This window comes from Equus quagga, chromosome 12 (assembly GCF_021613505.1).
Source record: "Equus quagga isolate Etosha38 chromosome 12, UCLA_HA_Equagga_1.0, whole genome shotgun sequence".
NCBI classification, from domain to species: Eukaryota; Metazoa; Chordata; class Mammalia; order Perissodactyla; family Equidae; genus Equus; species Equus quagga.
In genome coordinates, this window is record NC_060278.1 from 81,244,871 (window position 1) to 81,265,087 (window position 20,217).

General features: G+C 38.2%; 1 protein-coding gene across 4 annotated transcripts in view; it reads right to left on the minus strand.

Moving 5' to 3' along the window:
• The window catches only part of ATRN (attractin), a 177,577-nt gene that overhangs the window by 44,331 nt on the left and 113,029 nt on the right, over nucleotides 1–20,217 (minus strand). For all 4 annotated transcript variants that reach the window (XM_046678084.1, XM_046678087.1, XM_046678085.1 and 1 more), the window contains exons 21-24: nucleotides 19,092–19,144; nucleotides 11,581–11,675; nucleotides 8,816–8,894; nucleotides 6,848–7,005 (exon numbers count right to left, since the gene is read on the minus strand). In XM_046678084.1, the coding sequence (XP_046534040.1) occupies nucleotides 6,848–7,005; nucleotides 8,816–8,894; nucleotides 11,581–11,675; nucleotides 19,092–19,144 (385 nt within the window). The remainder of the gene's footprint in view (nucleotides 1–6,847; nucleotides 7,006–8,815; nucleotides 8,895–11,580; nucleotides 11,676–19,091; nucleotides 19,145–20,217) is intronic.

Below are 20,217 nucleotides of genomic sequence, written 5' to 3' on the forward strand. Positions count from 1 at the left end.
AATAGGCAAATCCATAGAGACAGAAAGCAGACTGGCAGTTGCCAGGGGCTGGGGGGAGGGAGGAATGGGAAGTGACTACTGATGGGTAGGGAATTTCTTTTTGGGGTGATGAAAATATTCTAAAATTGATTGTGGTCATGGTTGCACAACTCTATGAATATACTAAAAATCACTAAATTGTGCACTTTAAATGGGTGAATTGTATGGTATGTGAATTATATCTCAATAAAGCTGTCACTAAAAAAAGTATATCTGAGTCAACAAAAGTTTCATACATCCTTGCTCAGTATAGCAATCTTGTTAGCACCCATAAACATAACTCTTAAACCAAAATGAAAGCCCGGTTCTCAGTACAAATCTGTGCTGCCTTCACTTGTGAACACTAGCCTCTTACACAAACTAGCAGATGAAACACACAGCACGGAGAGGGCTTTACTATTAGTTCCACATTACAAAAACCGCCTCTGTTGCAGAGCCAGTACCCAGCCAGAAGCCCAGCTTCACCACCCACCTTCCTGCCTCACCACCACGTCTGCCTGTCCACTCTCTATCTTAATACCTACCTTCCCAAACTACAGGCATGGCGAGGCCAGTGGAGGCCCTGCATACTGGAGAGAACACTTAGGATCGCTTTCAAAAAGCAGCGGCAGAGGGAGGGGCACTCACCCACAAGAGCAAATGACCAGAAAACAGGCACAACTGGCCCCAACACACCCACCACGGGTCTTTCCAGTCGGGGTGGTCTTTTTTTATTTTAAACTGCATCTATAAAGATTTTTATAGTTAGTTTCAAACTCCCTCAGTTAGCAGTTATAGGTTTTGATCTGTTCCTAATTATGGAAAAGAATTCTGGGATCAGCTCGGAGAGAAGGAACTTGAGTTTAACATTACCATTTTTAAAGCACCAATGTTTACATGAATTTCTGAATAGAGAATTAGATTTCCTCAGTTATTTTGCTTTAAAAAATGAGAATCAGAGACAAAAAAGACAAATCTTTGCCTGCAGTGAAAGCCATACCGAAATTTAACTGAATGGCCTATACTGTACCACTTAAGACATTTCCCTAATATCTTCCTTAAATAAGTCTCAACGTTGTTAGCAAATTTGTACAGTATCTAAGTGTGCATGGGTGTGTTTAAGAGCTAACAACATCTAGAAAAGCAAATGTTCTGAGGAAAATAGAGCAATAAAGAAACAGATAGCCCCCTTTGTCGAGAACACGAGTATTTGCCCAGGAAGACGCAAGCTCAGCCCTCCACACAGCGCACATCAAGATACGGTCCCAAGTGCAGAGAGAACTCATGTGGATCAGGCTGTCATGTGAAGACACTGAGAACACACGATGCCACAGGTCTAATGACACTGTTTCCAAATACTGCAGTTAGTTATACTAAAGAGCATAAAGACACATTTTCAATGGAACTTACCTGCTTTTTCAAGGAAAGCTTGGCAAACTAAATGGTGAGCACACCATCGTTTATTTTCGAAAGTGCTCCTGAATGCAGCTTTCATAAGTGGACCTTATTCCAGTGAGTGAGCCAGCCCAGGTAAAGAGCACCAAAAAAATCAGGCAGAAAACTGGCATCTCTTTGATTCTTAAACTTAAAATCAGTACTTAAAAAGTAAGGGTGGGGAAGAGATTCCTCTAGAAGGAAAGGCTCTAAAACCATTTCAGTGACTTTCAGAGGGTGGAGCAACAGGGCATTGGGAGGAAAAAAACTAGAACTCGGCATTGGCAACAGCACAGCTATCTCCAGCACAAAAGCCTGTTTATGTGCACGGAGTCCTCTTTCCAAATGGGAAAAGCGTCAGCAGCATAAGTCAAGATTCTCGCTAAGAATCTTAAAAATACTTATTTCTCATATTTCAGCTATAAGCAACAAAGCTTGAAGTTCAATTGGATTCAGAATATAATGAAGTATGAAAACATTCTCAGCTTAAAACAAGTCAATAAATAATATTTACTAGAACCCAAATCAAGTCTTTTACAAATGCATATGATGTATAATTTGATAGTGTTAAGAGATGTTACCAAATTGAAATTGTACTGATTGGAGCCTAGAGCTCAACCTCTCTAGGGTCAGATGAACAACCTAAATCCCTGGTTGGCTCCCAAGATTCTTACTACCTTGGTACACCCTGTATAATCCCCTTTCCTTGAGCGTGGGTGGGCTTGACCTAATCAGATGACCCCCTTTTAAAGAGGGTCTAGAGGTCAGAGCCAGAAGTCGAATCCTCAGCAGATATCTATATCCGTATCTATTTTTGGTCTAAAATTTTTACTTTCAAATGTTATAGAAATGGAATCTTGCAGTATATAAATTTCTAAGATTTCTTCCCCCCCTCAGCAAAATTTCCTGGGAATGTACCCAAGTTGTTGTATCACCAGACTGTTTCCCTTTTTTGCTGAGTACTATTCCATGATATGTATATAGCACAGTTTATTTAACCATTTACCTGCTGTAGAATACTTGAGTTGTTTCCAACTTGGGGCTCTAATGAATATTGCTGTACAGGTGCTATAAACATTGGCATACAGGTGTTTGTGTAAACATCAGTTTTCATTTCTCTGGGATAAATACCCAGGAATGTAACTGCTAGGTTGTATAGTAAGTGCAAGTTTAGTTTTATAAGAAAATGCCAAACTATCTTCCAGAGCGGCTGTACCATCTTACTATCTCACCAGCAATGTACCCATGATCCAATTTCTCTGCATCCTCTCTAGAATTTGGTATTATCACTATTTTTAATTTTAGCCATTTTGATACGTATGTAGTGATATCTTATTCTGGTTTTAATTTGTATTTCTTTAATGGCTTTTGATGCTGAATATTATTTCATGTGGTTATGTGCCATATGTATATCCTTTTTGGCGAAATGTCTCTTCACGTCTTTTGTCTATTTTCTAATTGGATTGTTTGTTTTTAATGTTGAACTTGAGAGTTCTTCTTACAGATACAAGTGCTTTGTTAGAAATACGGTTTGCAAATGTTTTCTCGCAGTATTTAGCTTGTCTTTTCATCCTCTTACCAGGGTCTTTCACAGAGCAAAAGCTTTTGTTTGCTTGTTTTTTTTGAGAAAGACTGGCCCTGAGCTAACATCTGTGGCCAGCTTCCTCCATTTTTTTTATACGTGGGATGCCTGCCACAGCATGGCTTGATAAGCAGTGTGTATATCCATGTCCAAGATCTAAACTGGTGAACCCCGGGCCGCTGAAGCAGAGCACACGAACTTAACAACTATGTCATGGGGCCGGCCCCATAGCTTTTGGTTTTGATATAGTTTGATTTATCAGTTTTTCCTTTTATGGATCACATTTTTGTTGTCAAGTCAAAATATTTTGCCTAGCCCTATTATGCAAAGATTTTCTATTTTTTTCTTAAAGTTTTATAGTTTTACATTTAAATCTGTGATCCATATTGAGTTAATTTTTGTGTAAAATGTGAGGTTTAGGTGGGAGTTCATTGATTTGCCTGTGGTTGTACAATTATTCTAGAACCATTTATTGAAAAGGCTGTCTTTCTTCCATGGAGTTGCCTTTGCACTTTTGTCAAAAATCAGTTGGACTGGGGCCACCTCAGTGGCGTAGTGGTTAAGTTCACGCATTTTGCTTCAGTAGCCCGGGGTTCGCAGGTTCAGATCCCAGTTGTGGACCTAGCACCACCTGTCAAGCCACACTGGCAGCATCCCACATAAAATAGAGGAAGATTGGCACAGATGTTAACTCATGGACAATCTTCCTCCAACAAAAAGAGGAAGATTCGCAACAGATGTTAGCTCAGTGCCAATCTTCCTCACATAAAAATAAAAAATCAGTTGGACATATTAACATGGCTCTATTTCAGGGTTCTTTGTTCTTTTTTTTTTTTTTTAAAGATTGGCACCTGAGCTAACAACTGTTGCCAATCTTTCTTTTCTTTTTTTTTTCTGCTTTATCTCCCCAAACTCCCCCATACATAGTTGTATATCTTAGTTGTGGGTCCTTCTAGTTGTGGTATGTGGGATGCCGCCTCAATGTGACCTGACGGGCAGTGCCACGTCCGCACCCAGGATCCGAACCCTCGGCTGCCGCAGCGGAGCACGCGAACTTAACCACTCGGCCACGGGGCCGGCCCCCAGGGTTCTTTGTTCTATTCCATTGATTCCACGTGTCTATCCCTCAACATATAACTATGTCTTGATTATTGTAGCTAAACAGTAAGCCTTAACATTGCATACGGTGATTCCTCCCACTTTATTCCTCTTTTTCAAAACTGTTACAGTTATTCTAGAATCTCTGCCTTTTTTGGGGCCGGCCCCGTGGCCGAGTGGTTAAGTTTGCGCGCTCTGCTTCGGCAGCCCAGTGTTTCACCAGTTCGAGTCCTGGGCGGGGACATGGCACCACTCATCAGGCCATGCTGAGGCGGCATCCCACATAGCACAACTAGAAGGATGCACAACTAAAAATACACAACTATGTACCGGTGGGCTTTGGGAGAAAAAGGAAAAATAAAATCTTTAGAATCTTTGCCTTTTCATATAAATTTTAGATAAGCTTGTCTATATCTACAAAAAAATATTGCTATGATTATTTTAAACTTCTTATTGGGATAAAAAATATATACGACAAAATTTATCATTTTAACCATTTTTAAGTCTATGATTCAGTACATTTAAGCACAGATGCTGAAAGATTAGATAAGGGTATAGTGTGAACAACTTTGTGTCAACACATTGAAAACATATGAAATAAATTACTAGCTAGAAAAAATTATCTTAAGTGACTCAAATCCAAAGAGAAAATACAAAATATCCTAGAACTATTAAAGTTGAACCAGCAGTTTAAAAAAAAACCTCTACAAACAAAACACCAGAATCAAATGATTTTACAGTAGAGATCTACCAAGTATTTAAGGTTCACATAATTCTAATATTATATAATCTCCAGGAATGAGAAAGAGAGAAAACTCCTCAATTTATAGTTACTAAAGGTTACTTTAACCTTGATATAAAAACCGTAAGAAGGATAGGAAAGAAAAATTATGAGGCATTCTCACTCATGAAATAGACACAAAATTCTAACCAACTTATTAGCAAACTGAATCCAGCAATGTCTAAAGTAAGAAAATAATACATCGTGCCCAAGTCAGGTTTATCTCAGGAATGCAAATGATTTCCAGGGTCCTGGCTTGTCCAGTAGGACGAATGGTGGTGTCAGTCACTGAGAAAGGAAGGGTTTGGGGCTAAGATCACAAGAATAACTATGTTCCGAGTACCAGGAGCTTGTAAATGTCCAGGTCTGGAGATGTCTAGGCAGCAACCAAGAATGTTGTCCTGGAGCTCAACTGGAAGCTGGGCTGGAGATAGAGCACTGAGAATCACCAATACAAAAGTAGTACCATAAGTCCTATAAGCAGGATGGAATTACCCAGGGAAACAGTGTGCAATGAAGACAAAAGAGAACCAAGGCCTAAATTCCCAGACAATCCCAATGTTTAAGGAAGATGATTCCCTAAAATGACTGGCCAGAGAATCAGGGAAATAAAGGACCAGGAAGGCAAGAAAGACAGTGACTCAATCGTGCAATGAGAAAAAGGGGCCTGAAGAATTCAGTCACTGGAGTCCACCATGACAGGGCAGTTTCAGGATGTGGTAAGGGAAGAAGGCAGACTGTTATGGGCTGATGGGTAATAGTTAAGAGGAAACAGAAATAGGGACTGTGGTCAATGTTACAAGACTGCTGAGGAGGGAAGCAGAGAGTGTGCAAGAACAAAGGGAGAAGCAGATTGGAGGATGAACAAATCTGTAGACCATCTAGACAGGAAAAGGAAAGAGGGAGGTAAGAAAAAATATAATACAGAGACTGTCCCCCTCATTCCAGAAAGGAAAAGACTGTTCCTTAGTCACAGTCACAAGCATGAACACATAACCACCAGAACTAGATTTCAAACCCACCCTAACTGATCACTGACGATCTGCTTCAGTTGATCATAAAAGTCAGCAAACACACCAGCACGGTGACCACATTTCCATGGTTAAAGATGAACCAGTCCCTGAAAATCCACCCATCCCTGAACTCCACATTTACCCAAAATGAAGGGGGTAAAAGGGGAAATTATTAAGGCTAGGACTCGAGGACACAGTGGCAGATGATTCCGAAGAGCACAAATGGGGCCACAGGTCTTAGAAAGAGGGAGTGCAGTGGCCCCCTGGGAACAGAGAAAAGGAGCAAGTCATAACAGCAGTGGCTGCAGCAGGTGACTCAAACTCTTAGAGCTACCCTTTGAGGTCACATGCACAAAGAATCTGAGACTTGGAGAGGCTATATGATTTGTACAGGAGCGAGCTAGGACTTAAAAGCCCACATCTGTCTGACTAGAAATTTGACCTTAAATTTGACCTTACGCTGCCTCCTATCACACTCCATCCTATCCTCCTTTAAACTTTGATAGCACTTTGGGGATCTTTTCTTACGGCACCTTCCACACTCTGGCTTTCACTGGTTACATGTGTGTTTGTTTCACTTATACCCACTTTACTCACTCCAGAATTGAAACTCTTTCTGTAGCTCTACAAGTTTTTACACGGCAAGTGCTCAATGAAGAAATGAATACAGTTGTAATTACCAAACTTGTTATATGCTATCTTGTTTTCAAAAGTGCTTATAAATTTCCTTCATAAGTGATTTAAGTTATCCCCACTATCATCTTCTTTATGGTATTCATGTGCTCAGCACTCCTTTGTCACAGATATTACAAAGGCAAACTAATACTGGACATCTCATTTACCACAAGTTCTAAATTAGTGAATTTAGTCTTCACTAAAGAGATTTCATCATGTCTACAGGTGAGACCAAAAAGCACTTACCTGAATTTTGATGGGCCAGGTGAAATTACTGACATACACAAAGAAAGTGATGTTTGGGTGGTTGCGAAAATCAAACTTCTCATTAGAGAAGCTATCTTTGTACTCCTTAATGTTGGTTTTTGAAACAACAGGCATCTCTTCTCCAGCCTGGGTTCCAGCTGTTAGGAAGAAAAAGACAAAACAGAAGAGACTTTTTTTGGACAGACTCTGCTCTCATTAATAATAAGGATAATAGCCAGCATTTACTAAACACTGACTATGTTCCAGGTACAGCTTTTAAAAGCATAATCTCATTTAATCCTAACAACAACCTTATTATCATCCTCATTTACAGATCAGGAAACTGAGGTTCAGAGAAATTAGGTAATTTGGTTCAGGTCACAGAGCCAGCAAAAAGTAGAGTTGGGATCTGAACCTGGGTAAGCTGACACACAAGTCCATGCCCTTAACTAGAATGGTTTTACCAGGAACCCCTGCAACTCCCCTCCACTGAAACAGGTTATGCATGGTCATGAAAATACAGATACCACTAGTATCCTATTATCAAGCAATGGACATTATGTCTGCCCACAATACTTCAATTTCTCTGCATTTCCCCTTGACATCTGTTTGGCAGTGCTCAGATCCCCTATACCAGGCACAATGATTCACTCCTCACTTCCTAACTAGCAGTGACCTGAGTCTCAACAGTAGCAGGGAGGAAGGAGCACGAAATGTCACTCAGTCCCTTCTGCTACCAGCTAAAACTGTATTTAAGTCCCCCCAATGTGATATAAACACATCCTATTCCCAGATAGTCCTTCAACATCCCATATTCTCCCTTAGCCAGGAATTCTAGTGTCTATAACGATTCACGAAGTGGACTTTTCATCTCTGAGTTAAATCCTGTGACTGGAGCCCAGACTGTCAGGTCCCTATTGAGACAGTCACTGCAAATCATTCACACACTCAGAGAGGCTGCCTTTTTCCAGACAAACGCCCCAATAATTCAGACTTTTTCTTAAATGTCTCTCCTCACTGCAAGTTTCTGAACTTTTTCTGAATTCTATACAATCTTTTAAGAAATGATAAACATAAAGTGAGGTGCAAAGGTATTGTTCTTATTTGGCATCAGTCTAACTGGTTGTGTTTTGATCAAAAAACACTGTAATAGTAATAACGATAGTGAAATATAGTTACCATTTAGTGAGAATTTACCAAGTTTCCAGCACTACATTAAGTACTCCATTTATTATCTCATTTAATCCTCACAACACTCTACATGACAAGGTGTTTTTATTATCCCATTTTATACGTGAGGAAATTGGGTCAGAAAACTCAAGTAACTTGCCCAATAGCATAGTAAGTAACAGGCAGAATTCAAACCCAGGTCTGTCGAGCTATGTTCTTAACCACCTCATCAGGCCCACTCTTTACTTCTTTAGTAGATTTTCTGCCCATCAGATCTTCTTTAGTGAATCAGAATAAGATAAGCAAGATAGCAAAAGCCATGCTCTTAGAGCTTGATTTAATTCCCAAAGTACATTTCACTGTACCTACTAAAATATCTCATTCTTCAAAATGTTTCCATCTCTTGAAACCACAAGTCATTTGCATTTTTCACTTTGGAAGCATGGATGTGGGTGATGATGGCAGAGCCAGAGCAGCGGCTGCAGCAATGGTATTAGCGGTGGCAGCAGGGCAGGGGTAGTGAGCACACAACTGAGCCTGATGTCGCCGTAGGCACTGGCATGAATAACCTAATTTAATCTACACAACAATTCTAGGAGCTATGTGTTGTTATCTCCTCTTTACATGGAACAACCCTAAAGTCTAGAGAGGGGTTTAGACGTTTGCTCAAGGTCTCCCAGCTAATAAATGGCAAAAGTGGGTTTCAAATCTATCTGTCTCCAGAGCCTTCCTTCTCAGCTCCTACATTTCTCAATCTATTACCTCCACTCAGGAGGGCTTCTCTAAGTATCTCTTTACCTGAGAAGCTGGCGGCCCATGTGATGTTGAGGTTGAAGTTTTTAGAGGCATTGATGAACATGTCCAAATCCCTGTTTTGCTAATAAGAGGTGCAAATAATTAGAAAATTAATTATAACAATTTCAAGATTTTAAAATAAAGTAGTAATCACATTTTACTTCTTTCAACTTTCTTAATTATAAAACAGGTATTTTACAATGCCTTAAGAGAAATTCACACTTAAAGAGTTAGCAAAATTTCTAAGCAATATACCCCAAATAAATTTCATTCCCTTCCCATAACAATATACAGAGTTTAATGCTTTATCAAATGCCTAACTCCATGAGAAAGCATCTTTTAAAAAGACCCTCACCAGAGCAGAATGACTTACATCCTGTGACCTATGTTAGGGGAGTCAGCCTCCCAGGGATCCTCTGGGCAGATGTTTCCAAGGTCTGGAGAGCTCATGCCTATCAGCAAAACACTTGACCAAGGGCCCCAATCTGTATGTGTCTATAAATTAAACCTGTGCACTTCTTAACTGATAGAATAGATACAGTGTAAACTTCTTCAATATGAAACACTTAAAAAAAAGAGCATATAAAGCTGAAATAAACTAAATAAAAATAATTTGATTGTATTCATTCATGATTTGAAAAACATTTTTCTCTCACTAAAAATATTATTTCAAGAGAAATATGATTGAATATGCTTTATTGGCTTTGAAAACCTTGTTTACCAATTAGAGATAGACCAATTTGAAGAGACAGTTTAATTAATTTTGATTCTTGGTTTCAGTGACTGAAAAAGCTATCTCTGAGAAACGTGTGGAGTCAACTGGAAGAAGCATACTGTTGGCCATGCTGGGGAAATTATAAGGCTAATTTTCAGTTTTTACTGAAATTTGCCTGATAAATCTCTTTCTTGGGGTCAGAGAATTGTTTTTACAAATGAATCAGATTTTGTATTTTTATATTTTAGAAAAAGATCCAGTCCTGCTGAAATTCTTCATTTTGAAGGATCTTAAAACAGGTTGGAAAATTAAGATTTTTAAAGGTGTTGTTTTGGTAGTTTTTACGCACAAAATCACAGGAATGGAAACATTTCCAACAGTCATTTTCAAAACATGATCTCCAAACCAGAAGTTTCTCTCACAAAGCAGTTACCTTCTCATTTATTGATAAAATCTCACCTTCCTCTTGAAAGGACAGCTCAAGTATCTATTTATTTAATTTTAATATTTGCTGGCAGCACATTACCAACAATTACTTCTTTCCTTGGAAAGGATCAATAAACTTGACATCCTAGTGCTTTTGTAAGAGAGAACACACACATTGGATAACTCTGTTAAATGCTCTGTTCATAAGTAGGGAACTCCAGAGAAGTCCAAAGATTTTCATGGTCACTCCTCATCTCGTTAAGAAGCATCACGAAGAGTCTACTATGATTATTTAAAATAAAATTAACAGTATCAATCGCATCCTGAAAGACTGAGCACTTCAACTACTTGCTTATGAATAAGGTAGTAAATAAATTTCGTGTGTGGTACTTTCGCTATGTTATTGCAAATTCTTTTTTCTAAAATTCTAGTCAATACAGCCACTCAAACAATATGCCTACACAGTTTTTCCACAACATATGTTCATTTAAAGTCATTTATGATTTTTACTTAAAAAGCTATTCAGTCATGAGACTGTATCTTCTCTAGTACATCTCTTATTTCTATCATTAAAATGGAATATAAAAAACACACCTTACTTTCATTTATTTGCATAGTGAATACCTCACGCTGTGGCCTTTGTTCTACTGCTGATTTTTTTTTTTTTAATTTAGTAACGTTTGCTAATAACATTTGTTAACAAAGAAATACACTTTGGCTTACTGTCATATTGTTTTCTACATATTATTTGTCATGCTTATTGTGACAGGAATTTTGTAATGGTTAATGGCTTTGTGTATGTTGATGAAAAATAAGAAACCTCTAAGCAGGCTCCTAGATAATTTGTCATCAAATTTAATAAAATTTCATTATGTACTGAAGTGAATACTGAATTACCTTATATTTCATGGAATAAATCTTACAGGTGTGTCTTCATGTTCTACAAGCTTCACTTTTAAATGTCATGCTGTGTTGGCTCCCTTCTACCACTAGCTAATACCTTATGGCTGGCTGGGGATTCATATTAATGACAGTAGATCAAAACCACATTTCAAATAATCATCTTAATAATTTCAGTTATTTCTGGCTGACTTCTTCTTGGACCCAAATAAACCTTCACTGTTTTTACCTCCTAATGAAGCTAAGAACTCATTCTAGGAGCAGAAGTGTCACCTCTGCCACCTTCCTTGCATCACTGGCATTAATTTCAACTTGCGATTTCTTTGAGGGTACTTTTTGAGCCTCTGGTCCATTCTGAGAGAGTAAATCTGGGCTCTGCCACCTGCTCCTCTGGCAAGGGAATTTCCCTTGCAGTCTCTTCTCCTTTTCTATATGGGGTTTTGTTGGGCTGTTGGGCAAACCAAGTATGTGTGGACTCAATGTCAGTCTGTGTATCAGATCCTGGGAAATCTTAACAACACTGTTCTTGCCTTTTGGATAGAAAAGAAATAAAATGTAGATTCTAACATTTCTTTCCTGCACCTCTAAAGATCATCCTGTGTAGTCCACTCTGGAGAACACAGCTAAGACAGTGCTTCTATCCATAATGATCAAGAAGAAGACCCATACAAATTCAAAACAAAGAAGATTTCTAAAAAACAAAGTAAGAAGACTTCTAAAATCTTACTTCATCAGGTGTAGCCACAAAATTGATGGCTGTGTAATAGCGGTCATCTTCCTGGGATAGGCTAAAGGTGAACTGATAGTCAATAAGAAGAGTATCTATGGAAAGAAAGAAATGCATATTTAGAAATCAAAACAAAACAGAATAGGTCTCTAGAGATACAGACTGATTTTCTTATAAATATTCAATAGCCAGGAAAGTACTTTTGGCTCAATTATACCCAGGGACTAGAAATCAAGTCTGTGGGCAGTATCATTTCATTTGGGTTAATCCACCAAACCCTCATTATATCAAGACCCTGGCTGAGATTTGAGGTTCCAACCTAACTCATCTACAAATATTAACTGAACATCTATTACATGCTAAGTTTTGTCAAAGGATACAAAGCGATAAATTAGTGGTATAAAAGGAATGAAGACTCTTATGGAAAAATGGTCGATTCCAGGTCTGGAGCAAGTAACACGCACCTTGGTTATCTTATTTTAGAAAGTATTCAAATATTCATGTGATGTAGCAAAAGAACACAGCTTGAATGAGAGTCTACTGGCTGAACATGGTATAATTTAATTCTAAAAAGTGGATTGTAAAAGTCAACAACAACAAAAAAACCCGATTTAAAAATGGGCAATAACTATTTCTCCAAAGATGATATATGAATGGCTAACAAGCACATGAAATGATGCTTAACATCACTAATCATTAGGGAAATGCAAATAAAAAGCTCACACCCATTAGGATGGCTACTACTGAAAGAACAGAAAATAACAAGCGTTGGTGAGGATGTAGAGAAATCTGAACTCTAACATGCTGCTGGTGGGAACGTAAAATGGTGCAGCTTCTGTGTAAACTAGTATGGCAATTCCTCAAAAATTAAACATAGAATTACCAAATGATCCAGCAATTCCAATTCTGGGTATGTACCCAAAAGAACCAAAAGCAGGATCTTAAAGAGATATTTATACACTCACATTCATGGTAGCTAAACAGATCACAGATAGCTATTATCCACAGTAGCCAAAAGGTGGAAGCAAGTGTCCACTGACAGATGAATGGATAAACAAAATGTGGTATATACATACAATGGAATATTACTCAGCCTTAAAAAGGAAGGAAATTCTGACACATGGTACAACGTGGATGAACCTTGAGAATATCATGCGAAATGAAATAAGCTAGTCACAAAAAGACAAATACTGTATGACTCCACTTATATGAGGTACCTAGAGTAGTCAAATTAATAGAGACTGAAAGTAGAATGGTGGTTGCCAAGGTCTGGGAAAACAGGGAAATGGGGAGTTGTTGGCAAGTTTATTTATTTATTTAATTTTTGGTGAGGAAGACTATCCCTGAGTGAATATCTTTTGGCAATCTTCCTCTTTTTGCATGAGGAAGATTATCCCTGAGCGAACATCTGTGCCAATCTTCCTCTATTTTGTATGTGGGATGCTGCCACAACATGGCTTGATGAGCAGTGTATAAGTCTGTACTGGGATCTCAATCTGAAAACCCTGGGCTGCCGAAGTGGCGTGTGCAAACCTAACTACTACACCACCAGGCCAGCCCCAGTAAGCTTATTTTTAATTGTTTAAGAAACTGTCGAATGGTTTTCCAAAACAGCTATACCATTTTATATTCCCACAAACAATGCATAAAGGTTCCAGTTTTTCCACATCACTGCTAAAACTTTGTATTGGCTTTTATTTTTCAAGACACATAGACAGCAGTGACATCAGCAACATGGCAGAATGAGCTGTTCCCTTTGTCTCTCCCCCTCTGAATTACAACTAAATGGACATTCATTGACCAGCGGAGGATAGCACAGCACAATAGGGCACCTTACAGCACAAGAGGATGCCTGAGAGACCCATGCAGTTATACATCTGAAGGTCGATGGACTGGGTCCCCAGGAAGCAGAAGACAGGTGAGTGCTTCCCTACCCCTTCTCAGCAGCAGCAAGCCAGGTTGCTGGTCCTCTCACAGAGGCTGGCACTACTCTAAGAGGAGGCAGGGACAGCCCAGACTGTGGGCAAACGCTTATCCCAGCCTATGGGAGCACACACTGTGCTGTGGTGCCCCACCAGTGGGAATGTGCCCCAGCATGACTGTAAGAAGAGGGGGCGGCAGCCGTGCACACGCAAACACTACCCTGGCCTGTGGGAGTGCCCACCATGCTGCCAAGGCCTCAATGAGTGGCCCCGGCTCAGACCCTGCAAAGAAGCCCTGCCCCTCAAGCACAGAGGCTGGTGTAACTGTAAGCAGAGGTGGCAGCAGCCCAGCACATGCATGAACACTATCCCAGGCCACAGGAGTGCCCATCGCACCCGCACAACTTCCAGCAGGTCGGGTGGGGTCAGAAACACAACTCTTGCTTCCCCTCAGCAGCAGCAGGTAGAATCTGTGACTTGATACTACCACAAATGCACCAGCAAAGGGTTAGTTCAGCAAATACCATGAAAAACTATAGTCACAATTGAGAGCAGAAGAAAAATGACAAGTCTCCAAAAACCAACCCCAAAGTCCTAGAAATTTACAATCTAAATGACAGAGAATTTAAAAGAGCTGTCATAAAGAAATTCAACGAGTTACACGAAAACTCAGAAAGACAGTTCAATGAGCTCAGGAATAAAATTAATGGGCAGAAGGAATACTTCACCAAAGAAATTGAAACTCTAAAAAAAAACCAAACAGAAATTCTGGATACAAGGAACAGAATTCATGAGATAAAAAATAACCTAGAATCCTTAAAAAATAGAAGTGACGTTATGGAGGACTGAATTAGTGATTTGGAGGACAGAAATATAGAAATGTTTCAGGTGAAGTAGGAGAGAGAACTAAGATTTTTAAAAAATGAAGGAATTCTTCGAGAAATATCCGATTCAATTAGGAAATGCAACATAAGGATTATAGATATTCCAGAGGGAGAAGAGTGGGAGAAAGGAGCAGAGAGTTTGCTCAAAGAAATAATAGCTGAGAACTTCTGAAACCTGGGGAAGAAACTAGATTTACAAGTACATGAAGTCAATAGAACTCCTAATTACATAAATGTAAAAAGATCTTCTCCAAGGCATCTAATAGTAAAACTGGCAAAAGTCAATGACAAAGAAAAAATGTTAAGGGAAGCAAGGCACAAGAAAACAATCTACAAAGGAATCCCTATCAGGCTTTCAGCAGATTTCTTGGCAGAAACCTTACAGGCTAGGAGCGAATGAAATGATACATTCAAAATACGGAAAGACAAAAACTTTCAGCCAAGAATACTCTATTCCAGTGAAACTATCCTTCAGATACGATGGAAAAATAAAACCCTTCCCAGATAAACAAAAGCTGAGGGAGTTCATCACCACTAGACCTCCCTTACAAGAAATGATAAAGGAAGTCCTCATACCTGAAACAAAAAGGCAAAGGTCAACAAAGCTTTGAGCAAGCAGAGAGACAGACAAAATCAGAAAACTGGAGCTCTCTATCAGAACAGGTTAGCAAAGAATTATAACACAAAAGATAAAGGGAAGAAAAGCATCAAAAATATCTATAAATACTTCAATTTAGTCACAAACTCAAAACACAAAATAGAATAATTTCTGACAACTCAGAAGGGGAAGGGGAAAGGGAGATAACAGGCTATCAGAAAACGGACTATCTCATCTACGAGATCCTTTACACAAACTTCACGGTAACCACTACACAAAAAACCAGAGCAGGGCTACAATTCATAAATAAAGAGAAAACTAAGAACACCACCACAGAAAACCACCAAATTGAAATGGCATTCAGAAATACAAGGGAAGAGAAAGATGGAAATACAGAACTGGCAAACAAGAGATAAAATGGCAGTATTAAGCCCTCATGTATCAAATAATCACTCTAAATGTAAATGGACTGAATTCTCCAATCAAAAGACACAGAGTAGCTGGATGGATTAAAAAACAAGACCCAACAATATGTTGCCTCCAGGAAACACATCTCAGCTCTAAAGACAAGCATAGGCTCACAGTAAAGGGATGGAAGATAATACTCCAAGCAAACGGCAAACAAAAGAAAGCAAGTATTGTCATATGTATCAGACAAAGCAGACTTCAAGATTAAAAAGTCAATGAGAGACAAAGAGGGGCAGTATATAATGATAAAAGGGACTTTCCACTAAGAGGACACACACTTATGAATATATATGCACCCAACACAAGAGCACCAAAGTATATAAAGCAACTACTAACAGACTCAAAGGGAGAAACTATTAGAAATAATCAATAACCACAGCAAAGTTGCAGGGTACAAAATCACCTCACAAAAATCAGTTGCATTTCTATACACTAATAATGAACTAGCAGAAAGAGAAGTCAACAATACAATCCCACTTCCAACTGCAACAAAAAGAATAAAATATCTGGGAATAAATTTAACCCAAGAGGTAAAAGACCTATATCTGAAAACTATAAGATATTGTTGAAAGAAATTGAAGAAGATATAAACAAATAGAAAGATATTCCACACACATGGATTGGAAGAATAAACATAGTTAAAATGTCCATATTACCTGAAGCAATCTACAGATTCAATGCAATCCCAATCAGAATCCCAGTGACATTCTTCACAGAAATAGAATAAAGCATCCTAAAATTTATATCAAATAACAAAAGACCCCAAATAGCCAAAGCAATCCTGAGAGAAAAGAACAAAGCTGGAGGCATCACAATCCCTGACTTAAAAATATAACAGGAAGCTATAGTAATCAAAATAGCATGCTACTGGCACAAAAAAAGACATACAGATCAATGGAACAGAATTGAAAGCCCAGAAATAAAACAACGCATCTATGGACAGTTAATCTTTGACAAAGGAGCTGAGAACATACAATGGAGAAAGGGAAGTCTCTTCAATAAATGGTGCTGGGAAAACAGCACAGCCACATGTAAAAGAATGAAAGTAGACCATTATCTTACACCATATACAAAGATTAACTCAAAATGGATTGAAAACTTGAATGTAAGACCCAAAACCATAAAACTCCCAGACGAAAATATAGGCAGTACGCTCTTTGACATCAGTCTCAGCAGCATCTTTTCGAATACGATGTCTACTCGGGGAAGGGAAACAAAAGAAAAAATAAACAAATGGGACTACATCAGACTAAAAAGCTTCTGCAAGGCAAAGGAAACCAAGAACAAAACAAAAAGACAACACATCAACTGGGAGAAAATATTTGCAAACCATATATCCCACAGGGTGTTAACTTCCAAAATATATAAAGAACTCATACAACTCAACAACAACAAAAACAAACACTCTGATCAAAAAATGGGCAGAGGATATTAACAGACATTTTTCCAAAGAAGATATACCAAGGCCAACAGGTACATGAAAAGATGTTCAATATCACTAATTATTAGGGGAATGAGAGTCAAAGCTACAATGAGATATCACCTTACACCTGTCAGAATGGCTATAATTAACAAGACAAAAAATAACAAATGTTGGAGAGGATGGAGAGAAAAGGGAACCCTCATACACTGCTGGTGGGAATGCAAACTGGTGCAGCCACTATGGAAAACAGTAGGGACATCTCTCAAAAAACTAAAAACAGAAATAACATACGATCCAGCTATCCCACTACTGGGTATTTATCCAAAGAACTTGAAAACAACAGTTCAAAGAAATTTTGAACCCCTCTGTTCAGTGCAGCATTACTCACAATAGCCAAGACATGGAAGCAACCCAAGTACCCTTCAACTGATGAATGGATAAAGAAGATGTGGTATATACATACAATGGAACACTACTCAGCCATTAAGAAAAGACAAAACCATCTCATTTGCAACAACATGGATGGACCTTGAGGATATTACGTTAATCAAAAATACGTCAGACAGAGAAAGATAAACACTGCATGATTTCAGTCACATGTGGAAGATAAACAAACAGGGATACAGAGAATAGATTAGTGGTTACCAAAGGGGAAGGGATTTGGGGGGTGGGCGAAAAGGGTGAAGGGGCACATATGTATGGTGACGGATAAAAATTAGACTGTTGGTGGCAAACATGATGCAGTCTATACAGAAATTGATCGATAAAATTGTACACCTGAAATTACACAATGTTATAAACCATTATGACCTCAGTGAAACAACTGAAAAAAAAAAGATAAATAGATTTTAATGTACCAGATTACACAAAATTCATTGATGTGGTTTCAGGTTCCACATTGTAACTAATCTTTAAGAAACGACTAGTTGTCCAGTTTTGGCATGGTATCAAAGGATAATATCCATTATTATCTGAAAAGCTTATCAAAATACACCACTCTTTTCCAGCAGTATGTCTAGTGAGGTCAGGGTTTTTTCCATCTACTTTAACTAAAGAGACATATTGCAACAGATGGAACGTAGAAGCAGATGTGAGAATCCATTGTCTTCTATTAGGACACAGTATTGGCTTTTGGGTCTAGTCATCTAGGGGTGTATCTCACTGTGTTTGATACACATATCCCAAAGGTCTAATGATGTGAAGGATTTTTTAATGTGCTTACTGGTCATTCCTATACCTTCTTTGCTGAAATGTTTATTCAGATCTTTGCCTGTTTTTAACTGGAATTGTCTCCTTATTCAGCTATAGGAGTTCTGTGTATATTCTGGATATTGGCTCTTTATCAAATAGATCATTTGCAAACATTTCCTCTAGTCTGTGGCTTGTTTTTTATTTTCCCAATGGAGTTTTTTAAAATGCAAGTTTTAAATTCTGATAAAGTTCCATCATCAACTTTTCTTTTATGAATTGTGCTTTAGGAATCATATCTAAGAACTGTCCCCTACCCAACGTTCATGAAGTTTTTCTCCTGTTTTCTTCTAGCAGTTATTTATATGACATTTACAGGTTCCAGGTGGACATGAATTTTGAAGGGATGCCATTCAACTTGGGAAAGCAGGTATGTAATTATAGTGCATATGCCAAAACATTAATTTATTTTTCTCTGGTTCCATAATCTAGCCTACTATGTGTATTTTCCTACAGGAAGAAATGCATTTACCCATAAGGACCTGATTACCTTGCCAGATTTACCTTTCACTTTAAGTTAATCATTAGATATTTTATTCCACACAGTAGTTCCTAATGATGTGGTTAACACACATCAGTTTCAGAGAGAATGATAACAAATGCTATTTCAAGAATTCTGTTTTTGATCTATATCCTAAAATATGAAATATGGTGATCTCAATCAGGTAATGGCAAATGAAATAAGTTTTCAAAGGAACATAAATAAGGAAAGCCAGAGATGTGTATCTCTGGACTCTCCCCTGATATCTGCCAGAGACAAAGTAACATAAACCACAACCACAATGAAAACAGCTTAAAATAGCGTTCAAATAAGTAGTAACCTTAATAGAAAGTAAACCATCAAATTAGGAGACACGTCCATGGGTAGTTGTTATATTCCTACAGCACTTACGATTCTCAAACCACGTTAAAGAAATTTTACTGAACTACTTTGCTTCTAGACAAATAAGAATTGCAAGAACACTTACAATAACACGTTCCTTTGAGAGGGTTTCCCTGGTATCGATTTTCTACTTCACATCTAGGGAGGAAGAAAATGATTATTTTCTATTGCTAGCTCAAACAGAATCCACATTCATTTTTAAATCAAGCAGATCCTTTGATATAAACTACAAACAGTTCTGAGTCAGTATAACTACATTCTTCACTGTTACTCAGATCAGACGGACTAACGAGAGTTTGCATTCACTTCCAATGCTGACTGCCCAGCAGTTCACACCAACAACTGATGAAAATTTGCCAAAATACATTAGACAAATCCAAGTATAAGCAATCTAGATCCTATTTATTATCATGAAAAACACATTTTCACTTTTGTGTGGACTAAATATTCTTCTAGAAGTGCAGTTGAAACATTTTTCAAATATTCATTTCTCACTTCTTTCCTGTTCTCCCTGGATAAACTGATCCTGTTTAAACACAACTGACAGAAGGCTAAAAACAGAGAATCATGTTTTTGGTTTTTTTTTTTCCAAACCCTTGAACACAGTTCATCAGTCTGGAGGAAAAAAATAAGTTCTAGTCAAAAAGAATTATTAATTTCCCCATAGATACCATCTACGACCATCAGCAAAACCCAGTCTCCTACTTCACAAAGCCATTTTGGCAGACACAATAGCTATGAACTATGAGGAAAGGAGGAGAAAGCCTGGGTTGAGCACTTTTCCCAGATAAATAATACAGGGATATTGTGTCCTTTATCTAGGGTGATTCTTACCACTGGCTTATATCTAAAATCTCATAGAGAGAGTCTTTCACTGGGCCTACACCTCATTTCTTTCTTGTATACCCTAACTGAGGGCAGGAGTGACTAATTTGGCTCTATTACATTTTTCTGTTTAAAGGAACCTGGATCCAAAAGTTAAATTTAATCTTTGATTAGACATTTCTTCACATATTGGCTTTAAGGCAGCATGAAACCAGTAAACCTAAACACTCATGTAAACTATAAATTACCTCCTGAACACTACCATGGATGTCTCAATCACTGGTGACATTATTACTAGCGCTGTTTAAGAAAAACAAAATTTACCAATGATGAATCTGCTTGTATCTGCTCAATGTTTTGATACTACTAACAATTTTTCCTTAAGT